The sequence below is a fragment of the Syngnathus acus genome, chromosome 3 (genome assembly GCF_901709675.1).
Source record: "Syngnathus acus chromosome 3, fSynAcu1.2, whole genome shotgun sequence".
In the NCBI taxonomy this organism is placed as follows: Eukaryota; Metazoa; Chordata; class Actinopteri; order Syngnathiformes; family Syngnathidae; genus Syngnathus; species Syngnathus acus.
This window is the reverse complement of record NC_051089.1, coordinates 3,648,784-3,669,915: the sequence shown is the minus strand read 5'-3', so window position 1 is coordinate 3,669,915 and position 21,132 is coordinate 3,648,784. Positions and strand designations below refer to the sequence as shown.

Sequence of the window (21,132 nt, the reverse complement as noted above, 5' to 3'; positions counted from 1 at the left end):
AGCTTCACTGTGTTTCTTTTGAAAGAATCATCATTTGCCTTATTCTTCCCGTGATTGAGATTCAAGTGAAGCTCTCAACTCGGGCTCCCACGAGAGCGACTCCCGAGGAGCTCAGCTAATCACATCACTTCCCGGCCAAATGAGACCTCCAGGGAAATGAGATGGCCAAATAGAAAAAAAAAAAAGGCTTTCTGGTTCCTCTTTGAACACCTTAAAGCAGCCACCATATGTGCACATCCCCACCATGTGTCAAATGAGCACGTCCGCTTGGGCTCAAAAGCAACTACAAACTGCATGAGCGTGAGCCATGTTGTTAATTAACAGGAATTTTTGCCCGAAATGGCGCTTTAAAGGCTTGTAGTGCAAGAAATATGAAGCGGGGTTTCGAACTGTGTCCAACATTTCAATTTGTAAGCGCACACATATTTTTTTTACTGGTATACCCCTCCCACTCGTGCTAAAGTGAAAAATGTCAAATGTCCGAAAAAGTTGTTTTTTACTTTTTCAACTGGGGAATTGGGAAAACCAAATCACCTTGTAAAAAAAAAAAAAAAAAAAAAAAAGTAAATTATTAACTGGGAAAAAGATTAAACATGATAATGATAAAAACACAAGAAAAAATTACTGGCAAAAAAATTAATCAGCTGACAGTACAATAAAACAGTAGATTGTTAACTAGGAAAAATATTAAACATTTAAAAAGATTAAAATAAAACAAAAAAATCTTCCTGGCAAAATTTTTTAAATGAAATAAAAATCAGCTGGAAAAAAAGGTTAAATGAAAATAATCAGCTGGAAAAAAAAGGTTATATGAAAAAAAAATCAGCTGAAAAAAATGGTTTATCTTCAAAAACAAGTCTCAAATAAATTCTCAACTCTACAAAGTGAAAACTGGAAAGTCGTCCACTAGAGAAAAATCAGGTGTAACTCATTTTAAGCGTTTCTGTTGAGAGGCTTGGCGTTCATGGCAGAGGTTAGCGTCCCTGACGCCGGCGAATCCAAGCGTTTGATGCCAAGCAGGTTTGATATGATAATTCCGCCATATGCCCGAGCGCTCCGCTGGGAGACAACGACAGCTGCCTCATCTCACACTAGATCAACCTGACGGGGCAGGTGGGGTGAAGGAGGTGACGGAGGGCGAGGGCACCTACTGGATGCTGAGCAACATTCAAACGGGTATCTCACACACTATCCAGTCAATTAGAACAAGTAGCGTCCAAGTTGTAGCGGTTGTACTGTACTTCACTTCATGCACACCAGGAAGATGCTCCCTTGTGGTTTCCACCAGCAAACATTTGTTTTGGTTCTTCTAATGGGGGTGGCCAGTGCAACGCCCGAGGGGGGCGCTAGTAAGACGAGCAGATGGTAATCGAAAACATGTCTCCGTGTGGAGGGAAATTACGTGATGGTACAGAGCGGGTGTTGTACTTCTAATAAGAATAAAAAATAAATTCAGAAATTTTCTGAAATCAACCACAGCTTTGCCTTGATTCAGGTTAGCCGAATGCTAGCAAATAATGCAATAAATAGTGTGTGGGGGGGGGGGCGGTTTTTAATTCTTGACTTTGAATTTTGCTTTCCTAAAGTGCAATATTGTAGAGTCTTTAAAAAAAAAAAAAAAAAAAGGATTTTTGGGTATGCTGAAACGGATTAACGGCTTTTCCATTCATGTCAATGAAGAAAGGCGATCTGGGAGACAAACTTCCTTTTTCAGAAGAATAAATATACTTGTTTCTCAAGGCACCATGTATTATTAGCCAGGCCAGGAATGTGACTTGATTACAAATGCAATATGCAGAAGTACCACTGGTGCCAGCAGACCTGTTGTTTTGCATTTCCTATTTCCTTTTCCATGACTAATGCAATCTCTTATGTGATATTTGAATAAATCTCAGTGTGTCCCTTTTCCCTCCTTTGGATGCTTGTTTACAATGGGAAATCCTAAACAAAGAAGAGCAACCATCATCATCCTCGGAGAACACAAATGAGCTGCTTGAGTATTTTCTTTTTCTCGCCCTTCTTCTTGGAATAAGAACACACACACACATACACACACGTACGTACATCTGGTGGCTCATGCCGAGATCTTGAAGTGATCTAATCTCAGTCGCCCGAAATAGGAAGCTTTTTTTTTTTTTTCTCTGCCATTAGATGCTTTCAGAGGACCAACGGAGAGTCATCGGACAAACACTAGGCGTGCCGGCTGACGTGTGTTTTGCTTGTTCATTGGCTTTGTATTGGATTGGAGATCAAAATAATTCACTATGATTATGTGGCAACATTTTTAAAAATGCTAATCATACATACGCGGACTGGCATGCTAGTAAACACGGCAATTTTTCCTGGCTACCTATTTAAAGCACTAATATATATAAATCCAAACCTAACTCTGAATAAAGTCAAATACTTGAAAAGGCGCAAGAGTTGATCACATATTTAAATGTGAATCGCTGCCATCTGTTGGAGTGGAATGGAATAGCACCACGCTAACAGTTTTCACCGCAGGTGATCTGTCGGCCTCAGAAGCCAAGGCTGAAAAAGGTCAGCACGATCACGACCCGCATAGATTTTTTTATTGTTGCTGAATGACCGAAACTTTGCGGCACCTTTCTCAAACGATGGGCTCGTTAATGTCAGTAGCGGCAAACAGCTCACTCGCTATAAATCCAATGTTCTCACCGACTGATTAAAGCCATTTGTAACTGTATCGCTGCTGTCGCCTGTGGCGTGCACTTTGGAGGTAAAGCAGATCCATCTTGGTAAAAGCATGTTGTCCGTAGAAAACAAACCAACAAACAGGTCCCCCCTTTCATCTAACATGAATGCAAACATGACCAAATGGAAAATGACAGAGCGTACCAACGGAGCTGTGTGGGGACGCATGTTGCAATCATGCCAGTACTTAGGCGAACATCAATAATGCTGTTAATATATGGAGAAGATAAGTGGAGTGTGCTGGAGTTCAGGACTTGAAGACCTTGAAGAGTGATATTTTTGTTGTCTTTAAAGAGCAACGAAGGCCTAGAACTTGTGCAGTACTCCACACGTGATGTAATATTGATGTTGTTGATCTGCAAATTGAACTACTTTAATCTGGATGACAAGCTAGCTGCAAGGAGCTAATGTAGTAGTTTACAAAATGATGGCTGCTTCAAAGTAAATTGGTTTTGAAGACTTTTTTTTGTGACTCTAAATAGAGTTCTGAGGTCAGCAGACTCGGGTCAAATCGTGGCGTTTAGAGTTCAAAGCAAACATAATGAAGCAGGATTTAACTGTTATGCTGCACACAAATGGAATAAAATGCCACAGAAGTGAAGTTGGCCATGTCTGAATGATTTTAAATGCAAGTTTCAAAAAAATGATAATTACCACCCCGCAATGACCGATTGAGGTCTTTCAAAGCATATTTGGAAATCAATCTTTTTCTTGCACTGTATGTTCTTTTAGTAATGGAAGTAAGCTACCTTTTATTTCTGTTTTGAAATATCTTTAGTTTGTTTGTAAATGCTTTACTTTACATCTTGTGAATGAAATGCACTGTATAAATAAAGTTCCCTTGCCTAATGATGGCTTGGCAGAAGGTGAAGACATGCTATAATCCCCCAAATGCGGGCCAAAATACAATTTATTGCAGTAATTACACACTACTTATTTTTACACGCACTTCTGTCACGCATCACAAAGTAAAATGATTTCATTTCTATTTTTTGGATATTGTAAACCTGAGAGAGAGCGAGCGAGCGAGCGAGAGACGTAACGCTCACCTCGCCTCGCGTTCACCCCAAGCGTTGTCATGCAATCCATCTTGCCAGCGATGCGCATGCACGGTGCTTACAGCTGTCTCTATTCATCTGCTCTCAGTCGGCCAACCTCTCCCGCTCATCCACCTCCTCCATTGTCTCCTTCCACCCCGCGCTGCTAATAGCAACAGAGTACTTGATTTGCCGCCACATGAAACCAATGCACTTGCAAAAGAGAGAGGGAGAGACAGCAAATGAAGTGTTAGCTTTTGATGCAACCGTGGAAATGATCCTAAAATGTCAGCTGGAATTCAAAAAGGCAGGCAGGCAGGCAGGCTTTTTGTGTCTTTTGGGGCGTGGGATTTTTTTTTGCAGGTCAACTGATGATAGACATGACAGCTCAATTGTATGTTGCCGAGCTGCATTTCAAAGAATTCCGAGAGGTGCTGCCGAGTCAGATTTGGTGTGCTTTAATCCATATTGACAGTATTTCGTTGTCTCTTCAGGTATGGGTTAATTATTTTTTGTGGGTCTTCTCATTATAGAAAAGCTAACTACATTTCCTGTGCATACAGCTAAAAAAAAAAAAAAAGACCATGCTGTTGCTGTCAATTTTGGAAGAGGCCTTCAAACCAAATGGCTGAATTTACGTTTAAATTAACAGTGTTCAGAAACTGAGGAACGAAATGCATCTGTGGCCGACCAAAGCGTGAGAACATCCAACAAATACGACACATCCACACGCCGGCTAAAATGATTGGCCCTTTAATTAATTGCATTATCATCAGTAAACACTCTCGCCGCCATCAAAAAGCCTCCTGAGAAAAGTCAGATATCATGTGATGTTGTCCCGCTCTGTTTGGCTCACTGCAGCAAAATCAACAGGCCACACTGCCACAGTGCCCCCTACTGGTTGACAGAGTCATGGCAGGCATGACAGGGAAGGGAGGGCATCTGTGGCCTCCCTTCAGGAAACGACAAGGATGTGTTTGCTGCATGCTCAATTTCAGGGCTGTGTTTGACGGAGGGGAAAACGCTTTACACCAAAGAATGTGACTGAAATGTTAAATAGGCGAGGCTGGTATCAACAAGAGTTGAAACGATACAATAAATGGACTGGTATGGGTTTTTGGGAGTACATTTTTATGACTTGAAGCTGATATTTTGTTGCTATTTATAGACAAGGATATTGAGTCACTTGTGCGTCATTGAAAAATGATTAGGTCATTTATAAATGTCTATACTATGACGTCACAATAATTTTCTAGATTCTTACGATTGAAATATGATTTTTGAAATTTGATCTAAAGCAAAGCTTTACACAAAACAAAGAACTGATTGGAAGGCATCCATCACAGTAGAGTCCATCTGTTCTGCACTCATCACAGCATCAGCATCCAAACACTTGCTAAACATTAGCATAGCATGCAGCAGCTAATCACAACCAATACACTCACCGTATTCATGCTCACTTCTTCGATAAAGCCCGAACTTTCATTCAATCTGAAATTTCAATCAAAAACATCTTGTATATATATTTTTTTTTTTTTTATTAGGTGAGAGATCACTTTACATTGTTTACCATCCCCAAAGGGGGGAACATAGAACATAAATAAAACATCCTTAAAAAATATTGTAATAAATCACAAAGCAACTTTTTACATTGGATTTGTTTTATACATAAATCATATTTACATTTGTATTTTTTTTTTTTTTTTTTTAACTTCACATAGACTTAAACAAGCAAGCTCTTCCATCTTTTAGTGCATTTTGCCACTAGCTCGTTGAAAACATGAGAAGAAAAAAAGGCTCTGCGGAGTCTTGATTGTCCCTTACAGGAAATAGAAGCTCTATTTGTCCTTCCACAATAAAGCTGCTGCCTTCTGCTCATTGTTACTTATGCATTAAAATGGGATCAATAGGTCACAGACAAAAAAACAAAAACGTCATAATCCACAGTGCCCCTTGGTGGTTCCGGAGCGTCCCATTAAAGTCAGAAAGAAAAAAAAATAGTCGCTTCAACTTCCTGTCTCCTTTTACCTGTCCTGCAGGTAACTAACAGATCAAGTCATATAAAATTATAATCTGGTTAGTGGCATTGTCCAATGTATCACCAAATGCTGTGACTTTTTAGCTATCTGTTTATTTATTTAGTAGACACCCCCCAGAAGTCAAGGTCTTTAATCAATTTGGTAGAAAGTAAATGTCCTAACTAAGTTTTTTTATTCTTTGGAAAAGCAGATTTTTTTTTTTAAAGTATAAAAAGACACAACATTTGACAGTTTGTGTTTTCATTACATACTCAACACTAACCAACAGAATTAAATTCAGAGGCGGAGCAGTCCGATGGAAAAGCATCTTCAAATCACCCGATTTGGAACAGAATTTTGTTATAGTTGCTTTTTTTTAAGACAAAAAAAATGTACAGGAAAAAAAAGTCTTTAAATTCGGTGGTGTATTATGCAAATAAAGAGATTTAAGCTCAAAAGCGTCTTAACGAGGTGCATCTCATTTCATATTGGCCAAATAGGAAATGATAACAGTTAATTAGTGATTATCTTCTATTAGGAAAACAAGGAAATGTTTTTGAATGAAATGAAATCACCAAATTTGGCAGCAGGTGATTTTTCTCTAACAATGACGCACAACGCGAATAAAAGGCGGATCTCAGAATTTTGATTTGCTGCCGAGTTCTTCGTGTGGACTTAAAAAGATAAGTTTGATTTTTAGATTTTGATCAGAAAAGCAAGGAATGTACTTTTTGGGGGTAAAAATAAAACTGCTTTGCACATCACATTGGACAACATTCAACATGAATAAAACGAGTAACTCTGAATTTTGTGATTCAGAAAAACAAGGGAATGCTTTTTAGGGGAGGGAAGACAAAATTTGGCTAAACAGGCTTTTTGTGAGACAACCAAATGTGGATCTCAGAATTTGATCATTTTTAGATTTTGATCAGGATTTTTGTTTTGTATTTAAAGGCCCTATAGCACAAAATGCGGCAGGACTGTAGACTCTTTTGGTTGGACAAGGTTCAGCGCAAATAAAACAAGGTATGGCAACATTTTGTGACTGAATTGTGTGGCTGACGTGTTTTCTTCACTCTGTTGCCACTTAGAAAAACAACCAAGATGGTCTCCTCAAGTTTTACCAAAAACAACAACAAAACGGTAAGCAAAGTGCTTGGCGGCAAAACTGATGGACGCTAACGGCCAACGATAAAAACTTTTGCGATAATTCCACTGGCTGACGGTGCCCGCGACTGGCTTTTCAAAGTAAAGCGACGTGGAGTTTGTCTTCAGAGTATGCTTTCTTTCATTTTGGCATGTTTCCCTCTACGCTCCCAGCCGCCGTGGTGTTTTCAAGTGAAATTGCTTTCTGTTCTCAGGCTGCGGCGCCCATATGGAGCTTGTTGACATTCCCGTCTGTTTGCCCAGCGCCATTTGGACGCATCACTACAACTTGTGTGCGTTTGTGTGTGCACGCTCGCCAATCAACACGCGAGCCAAAGAGTTTGTTTACGAGAACGAGAGGAGGTATGAAGAGATGGGGTCAAAATCAATGGTGGCCATTTTGTGGTGGTTTGCTTACATGCTGCAAGTTTGGAGCAACTCTCGCGCCACCAAGACAGGGAAGTGGGTCGAACGCCGGCGCTTCCTGCGTGGCGAGAGGCTGCGAGGCCAAGAGAGAAAGTCTTGCCGTTGAGCGAGGATGAGGAAAGAGGAGGATGAGAATCAGCAGAAAAAGATCTCTCCATCCAAAGGAGCCTCTGAGAGTTGCTGCGGCTCTGGAATTGACAATGTTAAAATGTTACGGACGGAAGAACAGTTTACCCGCGAACCATTATTGTGTTTATCACATCTTTCAGTTTTGTGCTTTCTTTAAATAAAATGCGATGAATACCTTACGACTATTAATACCAAAGACACCCACTAACTCGGATTGAGTTGTACCTGCGGCCTGTCCCTTGACCTTCTTCTTGCGCTTGTCTTTGCCTTCCTTGCCACGATTCTTGGCCAGCTGCAGCAGGCTCTTGGAGAGCTGCGTGTTGGCCTCGCCGGCCTTGGGGACGCTCGCCCCAGATGATGAGGATGTGAAAGGGTTGAGGCCGCGCGTCTTGGCCTTGCAGCGTTGAGACGATGAAGACGAGGAGAACACATCCGCGGGGTCCTGATCTAGAGATTGGCAGCTTCCCGCCAACTGGGACTCTTCCGAAGCGGTGGAGGGCGTCCGCTGCAAATCAACCGTCATGTCGCATGATGTTGCAAATGCAATGGTTCAGCCCGAGTGGCGGCGAGCGTGAATAATAACAAGTGGCACGTTTCCCACGTTTCTTCTTGGGCCCGTTCAAAGTGACTTTTTGAGCCGTTGTTTACCTCAGCGCGTCGCAGCTCGTTCATCTTGTCGAGCTGCCTCTGCAGGGCCTCCCTGTCCTTGTCCAGCTTCCTCTGGGCGTCTCGCAGCCTCTCCAGGTCCCTCTGGTAGTCCTCCTTCCGAGTCGCCAGCTCCCGCCTGTCGTCCTCCAGCGCCCGCTGCTGCTTGGACAGACCCTCCTCCTGCAATGACGGCCGCTTCATTTATGATACATCCATGCATTATACTGATACGTCAGTGAGGCTAAGAATGTTTACTTGTTTTGATAAATCTTGCCGAGTCAAGTTTTCCTGTTGTTCATCTTGGACCTAACATACCTGTACTTTGAGCATGGCCTCCTTGTCGCCAAGAAGGCGCTCCCTGAGTTCCCACTCTTTCTCACGCCGGCGCCGCTCCTCGGCGTGCGCCGACTGCTGCCTCTGCAGTGTCGCCAGCTCCTGCCGCTGCTTTTCCAGGCTCCGCTGCTTCTCCTGTTCGATCAACGAGCTGGGCCGCGAGGAGGGCCGTGACGACGAGCACGCCGACGGCGAACGCTCGCTCAGTGCCTGACGTTGGTCCTCGATGAAGCTGTCCTGCTGCACCACAACTGCCTGAGAAAAAAAAAGAAAAATAATCATCAGACCTAAAGACATTGGCTTATTTCTGACAACTCAATATTTCTGTAAAAGGCACAAAAATGATAAATATGGTGTCCTACCTGCAGCGTGCTGAGCAGGAAGTGCAGGTTGGAGACGCTGTGGAGCACCTGCTGTTGGTGAATATTGACATAATCAATACATATTGATTTATAGGTGATCTACCGTTTACAAAACGGACAGTGTGTCAAAGTGTCCTATGAGACGAAGCTACACAGAGGTGGAAAACGCCAACTTGGCGGGTTCCCATGTCAACAGCGGTCTAGCTAATCGGGTTAGCGACGGGAAGTGGCTTCTTTACCTCGCTGTTCCTCTTGAGCAGCTGCAGCAGGTTGGCGTTTCCTCCCTGCCGACACACACGCAAAGACAAAAATCAGTGTCAGCGTGCGTGCGAGTGTGGGTGCTTTTTGAGTGTCTGCGTGTGCCTGCCCTGTTGTACAAAAAAGGAGACCATTATGTAACACTTACGTAACAGAGGGAGCGAAAAACTGTCAAATTGACAAGAAACCACCAAGTTATGTGGCTATTAATATTATTACGTAATCTGTGCCCGTTATTCATGACACTGCGGGCGAAAGAACTAAATAAAATAATACACAGTTGACGAGCGTTGTCTTTTGACACAAAAAAAGGGAACAATTAAAAAAGTCATCTAAGGGATCCAAGAATAAATTCCACTCTGTGCTCAAATTATATACCGTACCATATAGTTGCCATAATCGCTCCTCCTGGACAATAAAACGCCTCAAAAAATCTGCAGCTTTGCATACCTTCTTCAGGACACTGTCGGATTCAGTCCTCCGCAGGTCCCTGACGGCGTCCTCGCTCTCGTCTTTGTCTCCGTCTACAGGACACCAGACAGACAGACAGATTAGGATCCATCTCATTAAACGACATGAGAGGCTAACATTCCTTGAACATATTTTAGCGCATAATGTGGAAGTCCTTCAATGACTGCCAAATATTTTTTCCTCCCCTCCCACATTTTTATGCATAGCGTCGGTCCAAATGAGTCAGCGACCTTGTTTGAATTGGATGTTTACGCCGTTTGAAATGGGAGCAAGAGTGCCACATCTTCCGTGAGTACTTTCTCTCTTCGCGGTTAGCTCAAGCCCACTCGACTCAGGTAAAATGACGACGGCGCGCAAAAGCTAAAACGGCATCACCTGCAACCTCGCAAGACTTGAGGAATGAATGAATGGCTTTCGATGAAGACTTGGCCGCCAGCAGACAGCTTAGCACCAATCAAAGCAAAGCTCCTTTTCCATATTCAATTCAAGTCAAAAAGCAATCCAATAGAGACTCTTCTCGTATTGAATATTACTGAGAAATCCAGCTGTCTACTCTTGCAGGTGTTTTTTTTTTTTTTCCCTTTGATTTTAATAGCTCAGGAAATTGCTTCCAGGGCATTTCCAACTCAAATTATCTTGAAAAAGGTGGGACCTTGAATTAATTGCGCAATAAAAAACGGAGCAGGAGTCACTTTGTTGGTTCCCACTTGGTTGCGTGTCTGTACCTAGCACACTTACTCTTACTGAGGTGCATCTGGTGACTGTCAAAGCCGCCGAAGGTCTCGGCCCGTCGGGGCAGGCACCCCGAGCCGGGCGCTCCGCCGTCTTGGACGCCGGCCATCGCTCCGCCCAGGCTGCTGTTCACCAGGCTCTGCAGCATCTCCACTGTTGCACGCACACACACACACACGCAGACAAAAATCAATGCGCGGTCAGTAAACTAATCATCCGCCTAACGGAGTTACACTCGCGGTTGCCAAGCAACAACCTGTTCCACGTACTTCACATTCAAATATGTTGACGAGACTTCACCTCGGTGTGTGTGTGTGTGTGTGTGTGTGTGTGTGTGTGTGCGTCAGTGATCACATTACTGCTGCTGCCATGTTGGCCATACGCGGCCTTATGGGCTGTCGTGTCGAGCCACTTGGAGGGAAAACATCCAATTTTGTTGTAAGCAATGTGAAGAAAGTGAAGCGCCGTGAATAATTTCAGGACGGCTAAATTGTTGTTTAACAGGAGAAGGGGGGGGGGGCAAACGTGTATTTTCTTTAATCAAGTGGAAATAACGTTGGCGTGCTCGGATGAAATGAGGCGGAACGCGTGCAAAAAGCAAAAGAACCGCAGTACAAATTGAGACATCTTCAACAGGCCTTGAATTGATGGTTTTGTACGTCGACTCGCAGTGTTCATTACCGCTAATTGCTACGGCTACATGCTAACAAACAAAGACAACCGTGAAGGAGGATGAGGCTCTCTTGTTTTTAGTACTCGGCCGTGATATGGAAAATCAGACAGAGGAAGGGGGGAGGGAGGGAGGGAGGGAGGGAGGGAGGGAGGGAGGGAGGAAGGGAGGGAGGGAGGGAGGGAGGGAGGGAGGGAGGGGGAGGTCAGATGGAGCAAAGAGGAGCCTGATATTATCATGCTGCCTATGCGGCGCCGGTTTATGACTGAGCATGACATTTTTTCCCTATTTTTTTTCATCTTCAGCTTCTCTCTTCTATCTATAAAAGTGGCATTTATCATAAAAACGCGGTAAGAGGGGCCATGCCATTATTTATGTCACAGTGCATCAGGCACGGAATCACATCAGTACGTCGTGTACAATTGTTTCGGAACCTCTGGACTATTTTTAGATGTTCCGTTGACTTGTGAGGTGCAGGGTGAGAAGTGAAAAGGACCTCATGACATCATGGAAGTCATCATGAATTTCTCGTCGTGCCATTTATTTCTATGGAGCCGTGCTCCGAATCCTTATCGCGGCATTCTCCATGTGCTAGCATAGCACGCAGGAAGTTGCGCGGGGTAAAAGACATTAAAAGTCACTTTAGCGCCCAAGTTGCCGAATTGTGTTGTCGGAGAAACAGAACCAGTCTTGACTGCAGCTGTGTCCTTAAGGACAATGGAGTGTGAGAATAATTTGCATTTAGAAGAGAAGCAGCAGGGCCTGGAAGCAATAACAAACATTTCGGGCATCCTTACCAAGCACAAGACTCATCGGCGGTATTTAAGCCTCCGCCGCTTACCTTCCTGCAGTGCGTCCTTCATGATGCAGGCCCCCCTGGGCGGCTCCGGCCCGCCGGGCGACCTGAAGAAGGGCTCGTTGGGCCGGCAGGCCTCCTCCACTGGGCTGGAGCCCTCACACATGCCCCGGAAGAGCCGCACCTTCTCCTCCAGCAGGGACATGATCTCAGAATCCTTCTGCTTCATTAAATCTAAAGGAGGGATTTAGGACAATTTAATATTGCCAGAAGAGCAGAGGACATTTTGGATTAATTTGCTAACTCGCCTCTCATTTCTTTGGCTTTGATCTCCAGTTGTCGCTTGTCCTCTTCCGTCTCGCTGGGAATGCCCTCGTCCTCGTCCCTCTCCCTGTGCCGCACGATGACAACGCATTCACTTTTATTTTAACTTTCACAGAACTTTTTATGAACAAAAACACAAGTCCAGCCTGAGATTATTCATACAGCTGGCAGTTAAAGCTTATTAAATCCAAAGCAGCAAAACAGCTTTTTTTTTTTCTTTGAGGAGCAGTTTTGCTAACCAATTGCTTCAATTGGAGGAGCAATTTGGGAAATTGGAGGAGCAATTCTTCTGCGGTTAATCCCAGAAAATGTGAGACTCTTCTCAGACTTACTTTTTAAATCCTCTTGTGGCCTATTTGGGCCTTTTCAGAAATAATGCAAAAAAATATAGTTAACCTTTTAAGCACATTGCTGCAAATGGATTGTAGAGATTGAAAATACAAATAGACAAATTTGGTATTTATTAGCGACCTGTGAATAATATGCATGGCATTACTGTACATTGTCGTACTTAAATTAGATTTTTTTTTTTCGACATCACAACTGATAAGATTTTTGTAGTGTCCATCGAATTGTTTAGTGGGGGGGTACTCACATGGACTGCATGGCGTCCTGTATCAACTGCATCCAGGCGTTGCGCTCCTCTTTTGAACTGGCCAGCACCTCCATCATCTCCGGCTTCTCGATGCCTGCCGTGATGAGGAAAAGGCCGCGCTCCTCGTTGGCCACCTCGCGCACAATCAGCTTCTGCAGCGAGATGACGGTCGAGCGCTGGTCCTACAGGGGTGGGTGGGAGGTCCGAGGAGGAGGAGGAAAACACATGACATGAGAAAGGGATGGCGGCGATGATGATGAGGCAGTGAGCAGGAAATGTGGTGATGAAGGAAAAATGACAGGAAGCATCAAAAGTGAGCAGGGGAATACAAGCAGAGTAGCGTTGGATGGAATAAGGGAATAAAAACAAGGATGGAGAACAATACAAAATAGTAAAAGTCCTCATCCGCAAGGGAAATAAAATTTAAGTATTGTAAAAACTCTTCTAATCAATATGGCCACATCGACGTAGGTGGAGGGCCAAAGATATTTGCTGTTGGTAATGGGCCACGAGGAAGCATGTCGCTGTTTGTTTTTCACGCTGGTTGGTTTGCACAATTCCATTACAAAAACACAAAACTGCGCCGAGGGAAAATTAAAAACAAATTGAGCTGTTTTTTATTTTTTCTGGTTACAGACCGCTCGGCTCGGGGCCAAGTGGGTCAGTGGCCCACCAGATCCAGCAGATGGCGCTGCAGAAAACTCACTTAACATGCATTACTGCCATGAGTGGAGCTGAATTTTAGGATGGTTTGGACTTGGCGGAAGTCTGCGCTCCACCACCTCTCGTGTTTTTGCCCAAGGCTGCCCTCCGATCCACAAACATGTTATTTGTCTTTTTAAAGGCAGGCGCTCAGAAATGGCCGGGCAATTTCACGATGATGAGTGTGGCTTTTTTTGCCGCAGGTCACCACATCCCCCTTCTCTCGCTCACTCTGGGTGCAAGGTGGGAAAAAAAAGCTTGTGGCTATGTGATACATGGCATAACATTATTTAATTGTATGACAAGTTACTTTTCTTTTTTTTCCCCACACATTCTTGCATACAAAGTTTTGTCTGTGATACTTGCCAGATGGCCTACTATTTCTTTTTATCTTTAAGATTAAAATGATTAAAAAAAAAAACACTGTATCCACATTAATATTTTACGTCATTTGAAATGTTAATACTTGAATTTGGTGTATTTTGTTTTGCGATAGAGATTTTCCTTTTCTGACTCACCAGCATGGCGAAGACATATTTCTGGTCCTTCTCTTGAAGAAAGACCAAGACGTCTGACAGGAGCAGCGCGTGGACGTCTGAGAAGACAGAGAGAACTTATGAACACGTTTTCTACATTTCCCCCCCCCCCCGGATGATTAGGGAAGTATCGTCACCTTTGAGGCGTCCCTGGCTGCTCTTGAGCTGGAGCGCGCCGTCGTGGACGAGACGCCGCCGCAGCAGGTCCTCGCGGGCGAAGATCTGCCCACTCTTCATCATCATGATGGACTTGCTGTCGGTGCGGCTGTGAAAATCCTTCAGGCGCCGCCGCTTGTCGTGCTCGTTCACGCGGCCGTCCACCCCGGCGATCAGTTCTTTTACCAGGCGCAGCGCCTCTGACAGCCCTTCGTAGTCCTCGTCGCCCTCTGCACCCAGGAGGAAGTCAGTGAGCTGCCAAGTCAGATTTTGCTTTCGAGTGTAATTGTGTTCAAGGCATGTGGGAGGGGAAATCTACAATGAAGATTTTTTTTTTTGCTTTGTCCATATTGTGGATTTCCACCCCCGTTATAGAAAGATGAACATAATTTGTATGAATGAAGAGCTCAAGGGTCGCCGATCACGGCATTCGTCTAACCATTCGTGTGCTGCAGGATCCTCTGAATCAGCACCGGGTACTTGGTTATCCTCTGGGTCACTAGCAGGATGCATTCTGGGATGCTGAGACGCCGAACAATGCTGCTGCTCATCTTTTTCTAAATGAATCAAAGAGAACATCCATCAATTTGTGTCGTAATTGGTCGGAAGCAGCACCTTTGGGTGAAGTCTGTCGTTTGACAAACTCCGTCTGGGGAAGAAGAAGATAAGATGGGCGTACTTTGATGAAGGCCTTGAAGCGTTTGTCTTTGGTCAGAAGGTCCTTGTACAGGCTGACGGCTTCATTGTGGCGGCTGCAGAACCTCCCGTAGATCCTCTTCATGCTTTCGCTGTTGCATCCCGAGAACTTGGCAAATAATGAGTTGCAAAGTTAGTGATGTGGAAGCAATATTTTATTTTCCTAATTCGTCGTAACATTATAACGTGTGCTTTGGTTGGCAAGTGAACGTGATGATTGCCCATTTGAAGGTGTCCCTCACCTGGCTGAGAAGGATGTCCCCTATCCGGTGGACGACGACACCTCGCTCCGAGCGCCCGACCTCTGCCTGGCTCTCGCGCTTCCTTTCAAGCAGCCGCAGGAGAAGCTGCGTGTGGAGCTCCAGCAGCTCGTCCAGGGCGGGGAAGAGCCGCTCCAGGATCTGCGGCTCCAGTTGCACTTCCTTTTGCAGACCCTTGCTGTACACCTCCGACATGATGCGCAGCGTGCGGATGTGGTGCATCTCCGTTTGCATCAGCTCTGCCCATTAAATATCAAAAAATGAGTCAAGAACTGATGAAAATATTTGGACGTGATGGCTTCATCATCCATAAGGTTTGAGTGAGGTGGTGGCATGTATGTACCGTAGATGACATCCTGCCTCTTGACCAGATTGCGGTCCAGCTGCTGCAGGTACTGCTGCTCCACTCCTAAACTCCACGAGTCGGCCTCCATCTCCTTGGCCTCGCCTTCAAACTCGCCCATCAGCTGGCTGTCAATCATCTCCGTCCCTGCAACGAGCACCGGGCAAACTTCCAGTTTAACGTCTGGTTTTTTTTTTTTTTTTAAAGAAATGCGTCACTCATAAAGGCATCGTAATCGGTCTCCATTTATTTACATGGTTGCGATGGTGTGTAATGACCTTCGTCGGTGAGTGATTCCATGGACTCTGTGACCTGATTGGTCCTGTTGAGCGAGTCGGTGGACTGGGAAAGATAGCGCAGGCCCTTGATGGGAATCTCGTCAAACACTGGACTACACACACACACGCGCTCAAGTCAATGTAGAAATATTATGGCAAGATGCCGTCATGGCGGAAATCGTCCTGCCCAGCTCACCCAGCAATGTTGCTAATGGACAGACTTTTGGACAAGTTGTTGCCGTGGAAAGGCATGAGGCTGGTGTGGCGGCGCGACTGCGGCAACGTCATAGATGTGTGGTCCTCTGGGGACAAGACGGCTGACCAGGGGCGTTCCCTCGTCCCGCACGCTGGACAGGAAAAGAGCAGACTGTTCAGTTCGTATTTTGAAATAAATGCAAATATTACTTTGAAATATTTTTTTTTAAATTTAAGTTAAAAGAAAAATATTAAAAGAAAAATAATTCAAAAGAAAAAATTGAAATCATTCATGTAATAAAAACAACAAAATCATAAAAACTTTATGAAAAACGGTTTTACATGTAAAAACAAATGCTACTGCTTGCGCTGCGCCATATTGGATGGTTTTCGAGCGCTTCTGCTGAATTGACATTTGACATTGTGTGTGTAGCTAACGTTGCTGTACATGACTGCAAGTTTACAGCTGCGTCTGATGTCCGCAACTCACATTTGTTCCTCATGGTGACACCAGGGAAGGAGCTGGAATCTGGCACTGTGTTAAACTGCTGCCTGGGCAACTGGCCAGCATTAAAAGGACCAGAGCGAGAGAGAGCAATAGAGACAGAGAGAGAGAGAAAGAGTAAGTATTGGCCCACGGGACGACATGCCAACGCATCGGTGGAGCTTTTTTACCTTCATCTTCACCTTGGCACAAACGGCCAGGGCGTCCCTGCAGCCCTTGTGCACGCAGGCGTTGCAGTCTGGAAAGAAAAGCAGGAGATCAACGGGTGAAAAAAAAGGAAAAAAAAAAAAAAAAAAAAAAGAGGTGTGGTGGCTGGAAAACTGGCCGGCTAATGAAAAGCAGATTGCGGTGTGTGATGCAACACGGGGGTAATACATGGGGGGGGGGGGGGGGGGTGGAATCTAAGATGGCTGACAAACACATTAGCCATTGCTATGCATGGGAAAGTTTCTCAGTCGTAGGGAGAATGCCAAAGTGTGATTTCGGCTAGAGTTTTGGAGGACAAATATACTCTTGTTTCCAATGGAGACTCATACATCATCTTTCCCTAACGCTACTACTGAAAAGTGCTGAAAAACAAAAAGGTGCACTTCGAGGGGACTGAATGCACTAAGGATAAGCAACAACGACAAAAGTTCTGCCCTGCCATTTCACACACGTAGGTTCTAAAAATTCATCACAAAGACACAGTCACAGTGGTTGTCTATCAAAAGCATCCGTTTAAGAAACCATGACCTCCGACCTTTAACTTTGTGCTTGGTAAAATGGAAATAACCCCCCGCCTTTGTATTTTGAAAACATCATCGTCTATGTGAAAGTGCGCACTTCCTACTTTCACAATGATGTCAATGATAGCACTTAGTTTGAGTCAGAGTGAAAGAATTACGTTTCTCCTATTTTTACTTTGTGTTTTGCTTAAAAGTGCACATTTATATTTTGTGGGTATTTTAGTAGTATTTTTTCTTTATTTCATATGTAATCTTTAGGTTTTTACATTTATTTAAAAATATATTTTGCATAATTGAATTGCATCCATTCAAGTTTTATTCTTTACAGTTGATGTTAATTTCAAAACCGTTAAAAAGTCATTTCATTTTCATGTATTTACATTTTATTTGTAGTATTTCAAGCTATAGTCATGATTTTATTCTTTTGTTGTACTTCAATATTTAATTAAAATTATTTGTTTTGTATTTTTAATGTATTCCTCTTGCTTAATTTGTTTTTGGTTTTATTTGTAATTTTTTTTAATGGAATGCTTTGTAATTTTTATTTTTGTTTTCACCTTGCAGATTACGTAACAGGCACATTATTGCTTCGGAGACCCACACTCATTTTCTCCTCTTAAAACGCTTTTACGAGGGTTTTTTATGACATTTCGCGGCGGCAGGCCCCGCACATTGCCTCGAGCTCTCACAAAAGGGCGACTGTACAAATGCCTGAACGTCTTCCAGGCCGGCATCTGCCTGGAAACACCCTCAGAAGCACAATGACGGGACATATGAGCAGAAAGCTGCTTTCTGCTTTTTCACACTGTTGCGCCAGAATCTTGCGCAAGCAGTGACATCCTCTTTCTTGCTTTTTTTCTCTTTCGTCGCACTAACCAGACTGGTGACTGATCCTGCAGCTGTTTCTACAATCACTTTTTCATCAATGGATTTGATCAATGTACTTTTCTAATTTCTTGATCTCCTTCCATTGTGCGGGGGGGAAAAGACACGTGACGGCACTTACACGTGCACTGGAAGACTTCCTTGCTGCTGAGAGCCTTGTTACACTGGGAGCAGTGGGAGCACGGCGGCACCTGGCCGGGGCACACGGCGGCAAAGTGATGCCCGTTGACTGCCTTCTTGTCTTTCTCCTTGGCGGCCTCCTTCTCCTTTTTGTCCTTCTCCTTTTCCTGCACAGATGGAGCACACCGGCACACAAACAAAAACAGTGACTTTGGAGCGTGAAAGTCGGCCAAAAAGAAAAAAAAAAGACACGCATGGATGCTTGGAAATTCCTCATCGGAATCCAGCTGAGCGGCATTATTACCGGCCCCGACAGGGGGTCCCGGAATATTAAGCGGCCCATTATTTACGCAAAGAACTAATTGCTTCATTACATCTTGTAGTTGAGCTCACTTTGGGCGCGTTTCACAATCAAAACGCAACACGGGCTTGACCTTGTGTGCCGTCTGCAAAAGAAAAAAAAAAAAAAAAAGGACAAGACTGCAGCATTCAGGAGGAAGGCAGCACCTGATGCACACTTCCGCTTTCTTTTTACTACACCAGCTGCTAAACTATACCGAGCGATTTCATGACAAACATTACAGCAGCAATAAAGGAACAATTATCCAACCTTGATGCCCAAATTGGGTAGCATTTATAAAAAATAAAAAAACAAACGTGAAGCTCAGACAGGTTTAGTCTAGCTTCTCATCATATTGACTTGAGCAACCAATTGTGGCTGCGGTTATGATGGAAACTGTCGCCACAGAAGTGCTTGCTCACCGCTCGCATGTTTAGAAATAGCTAGTCAACCCAAGACTAACTTGGTCGAATAAAGTCGCACTTGATGCATTTGCATACAAACAACAGAAAAGTACATCTCCCATAATACGGCTCCTTTAAATGTCGTCAATGATCAAGAATGACACAGTTGTAAGATGACTCTGGTTCCTCCCGGGAAGCGTGACAGCTGACAGAGACGTTCCGTCTGGGAATTCGCTTTTCCCGACCTTTCCCTCATCGGGCACTGTTGTATAGACAGAAAAGAGCGGTGACGTCACCCCGCTGCCGTCGGGTCGTCGCAATTCCGATGAAGTGATGTGGAGAAGAACAAGAGCTCCTATTCTCACGGCTTGACGTCACTCAGCATCCACCCAAACCCAAAGGAAACGACCGCAGCGGTGTTTCCAAAACTCAGGTTAACAAGGCAACGGCTCCCGGGCACAAATCTCAGAAGAAGAAACTTAGAGCGGGAAATCTATATGTGGAAACTTAGAGCAATCTTTAGGAAAGTACATTCGTTATAGTCGCACAGAAACTCTCGTGTGGCTTCACATTGAGACTTCAAAAAGTATCAAAAGAATTAATTCCATGCTCGGCTTATTTATTTATTTATTTTTAGCAATGCCACCACCAGAGCGTTACAAAAAAAGAAAACTGTCATGATGACCTCAGAATAGGAACATTTGAACAACGAGAAGACGCTCGCCTTCCAGGAACACGCCATTATCTCAGTCTACACGATTTTCAACTCTTCTGAACGTCTGACTGTGTCGAAACTTGCACTTCCTGCCACAACCTCTTTTTGACCAACAATGAAAAACGGCGAGTCTCACAAAGTCTGATAATAAGACGACATCTTTGCCACTTCAGGGATTGTCAAGAAGCAGAAAAAAAAAAAAAAGAAAAGGGAGGACATTTTGCGACACTTTTAACAACCGGAAAGCTCCGTTTGATATGTTGCTGCAAAGACCATCTGACGCCAGACGTTTAGCCTTCCCATGCCGGTCGCCCTACCTGGTGCCAGCCCTTCCACTTCCTCAGCGAGAAGCCATGGCTCCGCATCAGCCCTCTGCATGACATCGCTGAGTGGCGACGGTGGCTACAAGAAGCGGCAGCGAGACGCCATTGCGCCGAGTGACAAAAAGGAAGTGAGGCCGGCACTTCTGCAATCAGCCTTTTGTTGTTGACGCCCTGACGACAGCCGGCCAGTTTGCGCATGGCGGCTCGGAGCCGCAGCAAGAGCCCAAATTCAAAACCATCAGTGACGCAGACGTGCTAACCGCTATCTCACTATACGTTCCAAAAAAGGCGACTGTGCAATACATGCGACTGATGAGGAGAATTTAAAATTCAGGTGAGCGGTCTCACCTTATTCTTCTTGTACATTTTGTTCTTGAGGTAGCTGAAGGTGCGGCTAACTTTGGTGGTACCCTTGCCCGCCTCGGTGTCGCTCCGCAGCGGCCCGGGCTCCTCCTCCGATATGCTACAAAGCGAAAAAAACTCATGAGAACGCACACATGACATTTGTATAGCGTGAGCACTAAGGAGGTGCACTGACCTGTACGCGAGCGACCCAGACGGGCTGGAGAAAGACCTCATACCTGCAAAGAAAACAAGTAGGTCAAAAAAAAGCCACTGCTTCATCTGCTCTACCAAAACAAAAGTAGTAGGGAAGGCGGTGATCAAAAAAAATAAAGAAATGAGGGAGAAAAGCAAACCAAAGTGTGCTGGAGCCCAGCTAACAGATTAAGCGAGATACATTTGGCTGCACTTTCCCTGAATCACGACACAGACCTGTCACTCAATGCCATCAACTCTTGCCAGTTCGTCATGACAACCTCTACCCTTCCACAACAGAAACAAACAGAAGGACTCGAGAGAAACCACTCAAACTGAAAAATCTACTGCACGCTTGTCTGCAATATATTGCTGTACAATCAATATATGCAACTGTTTGCTCAGCAGAAATAGAGTCGCCAAAAACAATTAAGTGCCACAAATATTTCTCCCGCCTGGTCAACGTTTAAGGAGTCTGGGCTCCAAAAAGCGGGGCAGGAAATTAAATAATCCATGTCCTGCGGTCCCCGGAGCATCTGCGCTCAATGCTTGTCAGCCAAATGGCTGAATTTCGAAGCCCTTTGTCATGAATTGTTCAAAAATGTCTGCTGTCATTCCAAATCAAAAAACTTTGGCAAGTTGAGCTCCACGAAAGAAGTCTTAACTTTCAGGAGAATTTTATCAAACCAGTCAGCATAAAGCATGAGGTGCTTTTTTTGGGGGGGGCTGCAATTCATAATTCATTTTTC

The 21,132-nt window shown here is 44.4% G+C and overlaps 1 protein-coding gene across 1 annotated transcript in view; it reads right to left on the bottom strand.

Annotated features, from left to right (window-relative positions):
- Nucleotides 1–5,995: 5,995 nt before the first annotated feature.
- Nucleotides 5,996–21,132, bottom strand: part of LOC119120045 (A-kinase anchor protein 13) — a 47,956-nt gene continuing 32,819 nt past the window's right edge. The window contains 24 exon segments of the mRNA XM_037246640.1: nucleotides 5,996–7,530; nucleotides 7,697–7,976; nucleotides 8,120–8,299; nucleotides 8,435–8,707; nucleotides 8,815–8,865; nucleotides 9,054–9,098; nucleotides 9,523–9,596; nucleotides 10,282–10,428; nucleotides 11,787–11,975; nucleotides 12,050–12,132; nucleotides 12,661–12,842; nucleotides 13,881–13,957; nucleotides 14,036–14,284; nucleotides 14,494–14,611; nucleotides 14,734–14,859; nucleotides 14,993–15,249; nucleotides 15,354–15,500; nucleotides 15,608–15,744; nucleotides 15,828–15,978; nucleotides 16,317–16,386; nucleotides 16,502–16,569; nucleotides 18,066–18,231; nucleotides 20,195–20,309; nucleotides 20,385–20,427. Of these exon segments, the coding sequence (XP_037102535.1) occupies nucleotides 7,478–7,530; nucleotides 7,697–7,976; nucleotides 8,120–8,299; nucleotides 8,435–8,707; nucleotides 8,815–8,865; nucleotides 9,054–9,098; nucleotides 9,523–9,596; nucleotides 10,282–10,428; nucleotides 11,787–11,975; nucleotides 12,050–12,132; nucleotides 12,661–12,842; nucleotides 13,881–13,957; nucleotides 14,036–14,284; nucleotides 14,494–14,611; nucleotides 14,734–14,859; nucleotides 14,993–15,249; nucleotides 15,354–15,500; nucleotides 15,608–15,744; nucleotides 15,828–15,978; nucleotides 16,317–16,386; nucleotides 16,502–16,569; nucleotides 18,066–18,231; nucleotides 20,195–20,309; nucleotides 20,385–20,427 (3,281 nt within the window). The 3' untranslated portion in view covers nucleotides 5,996–7,477.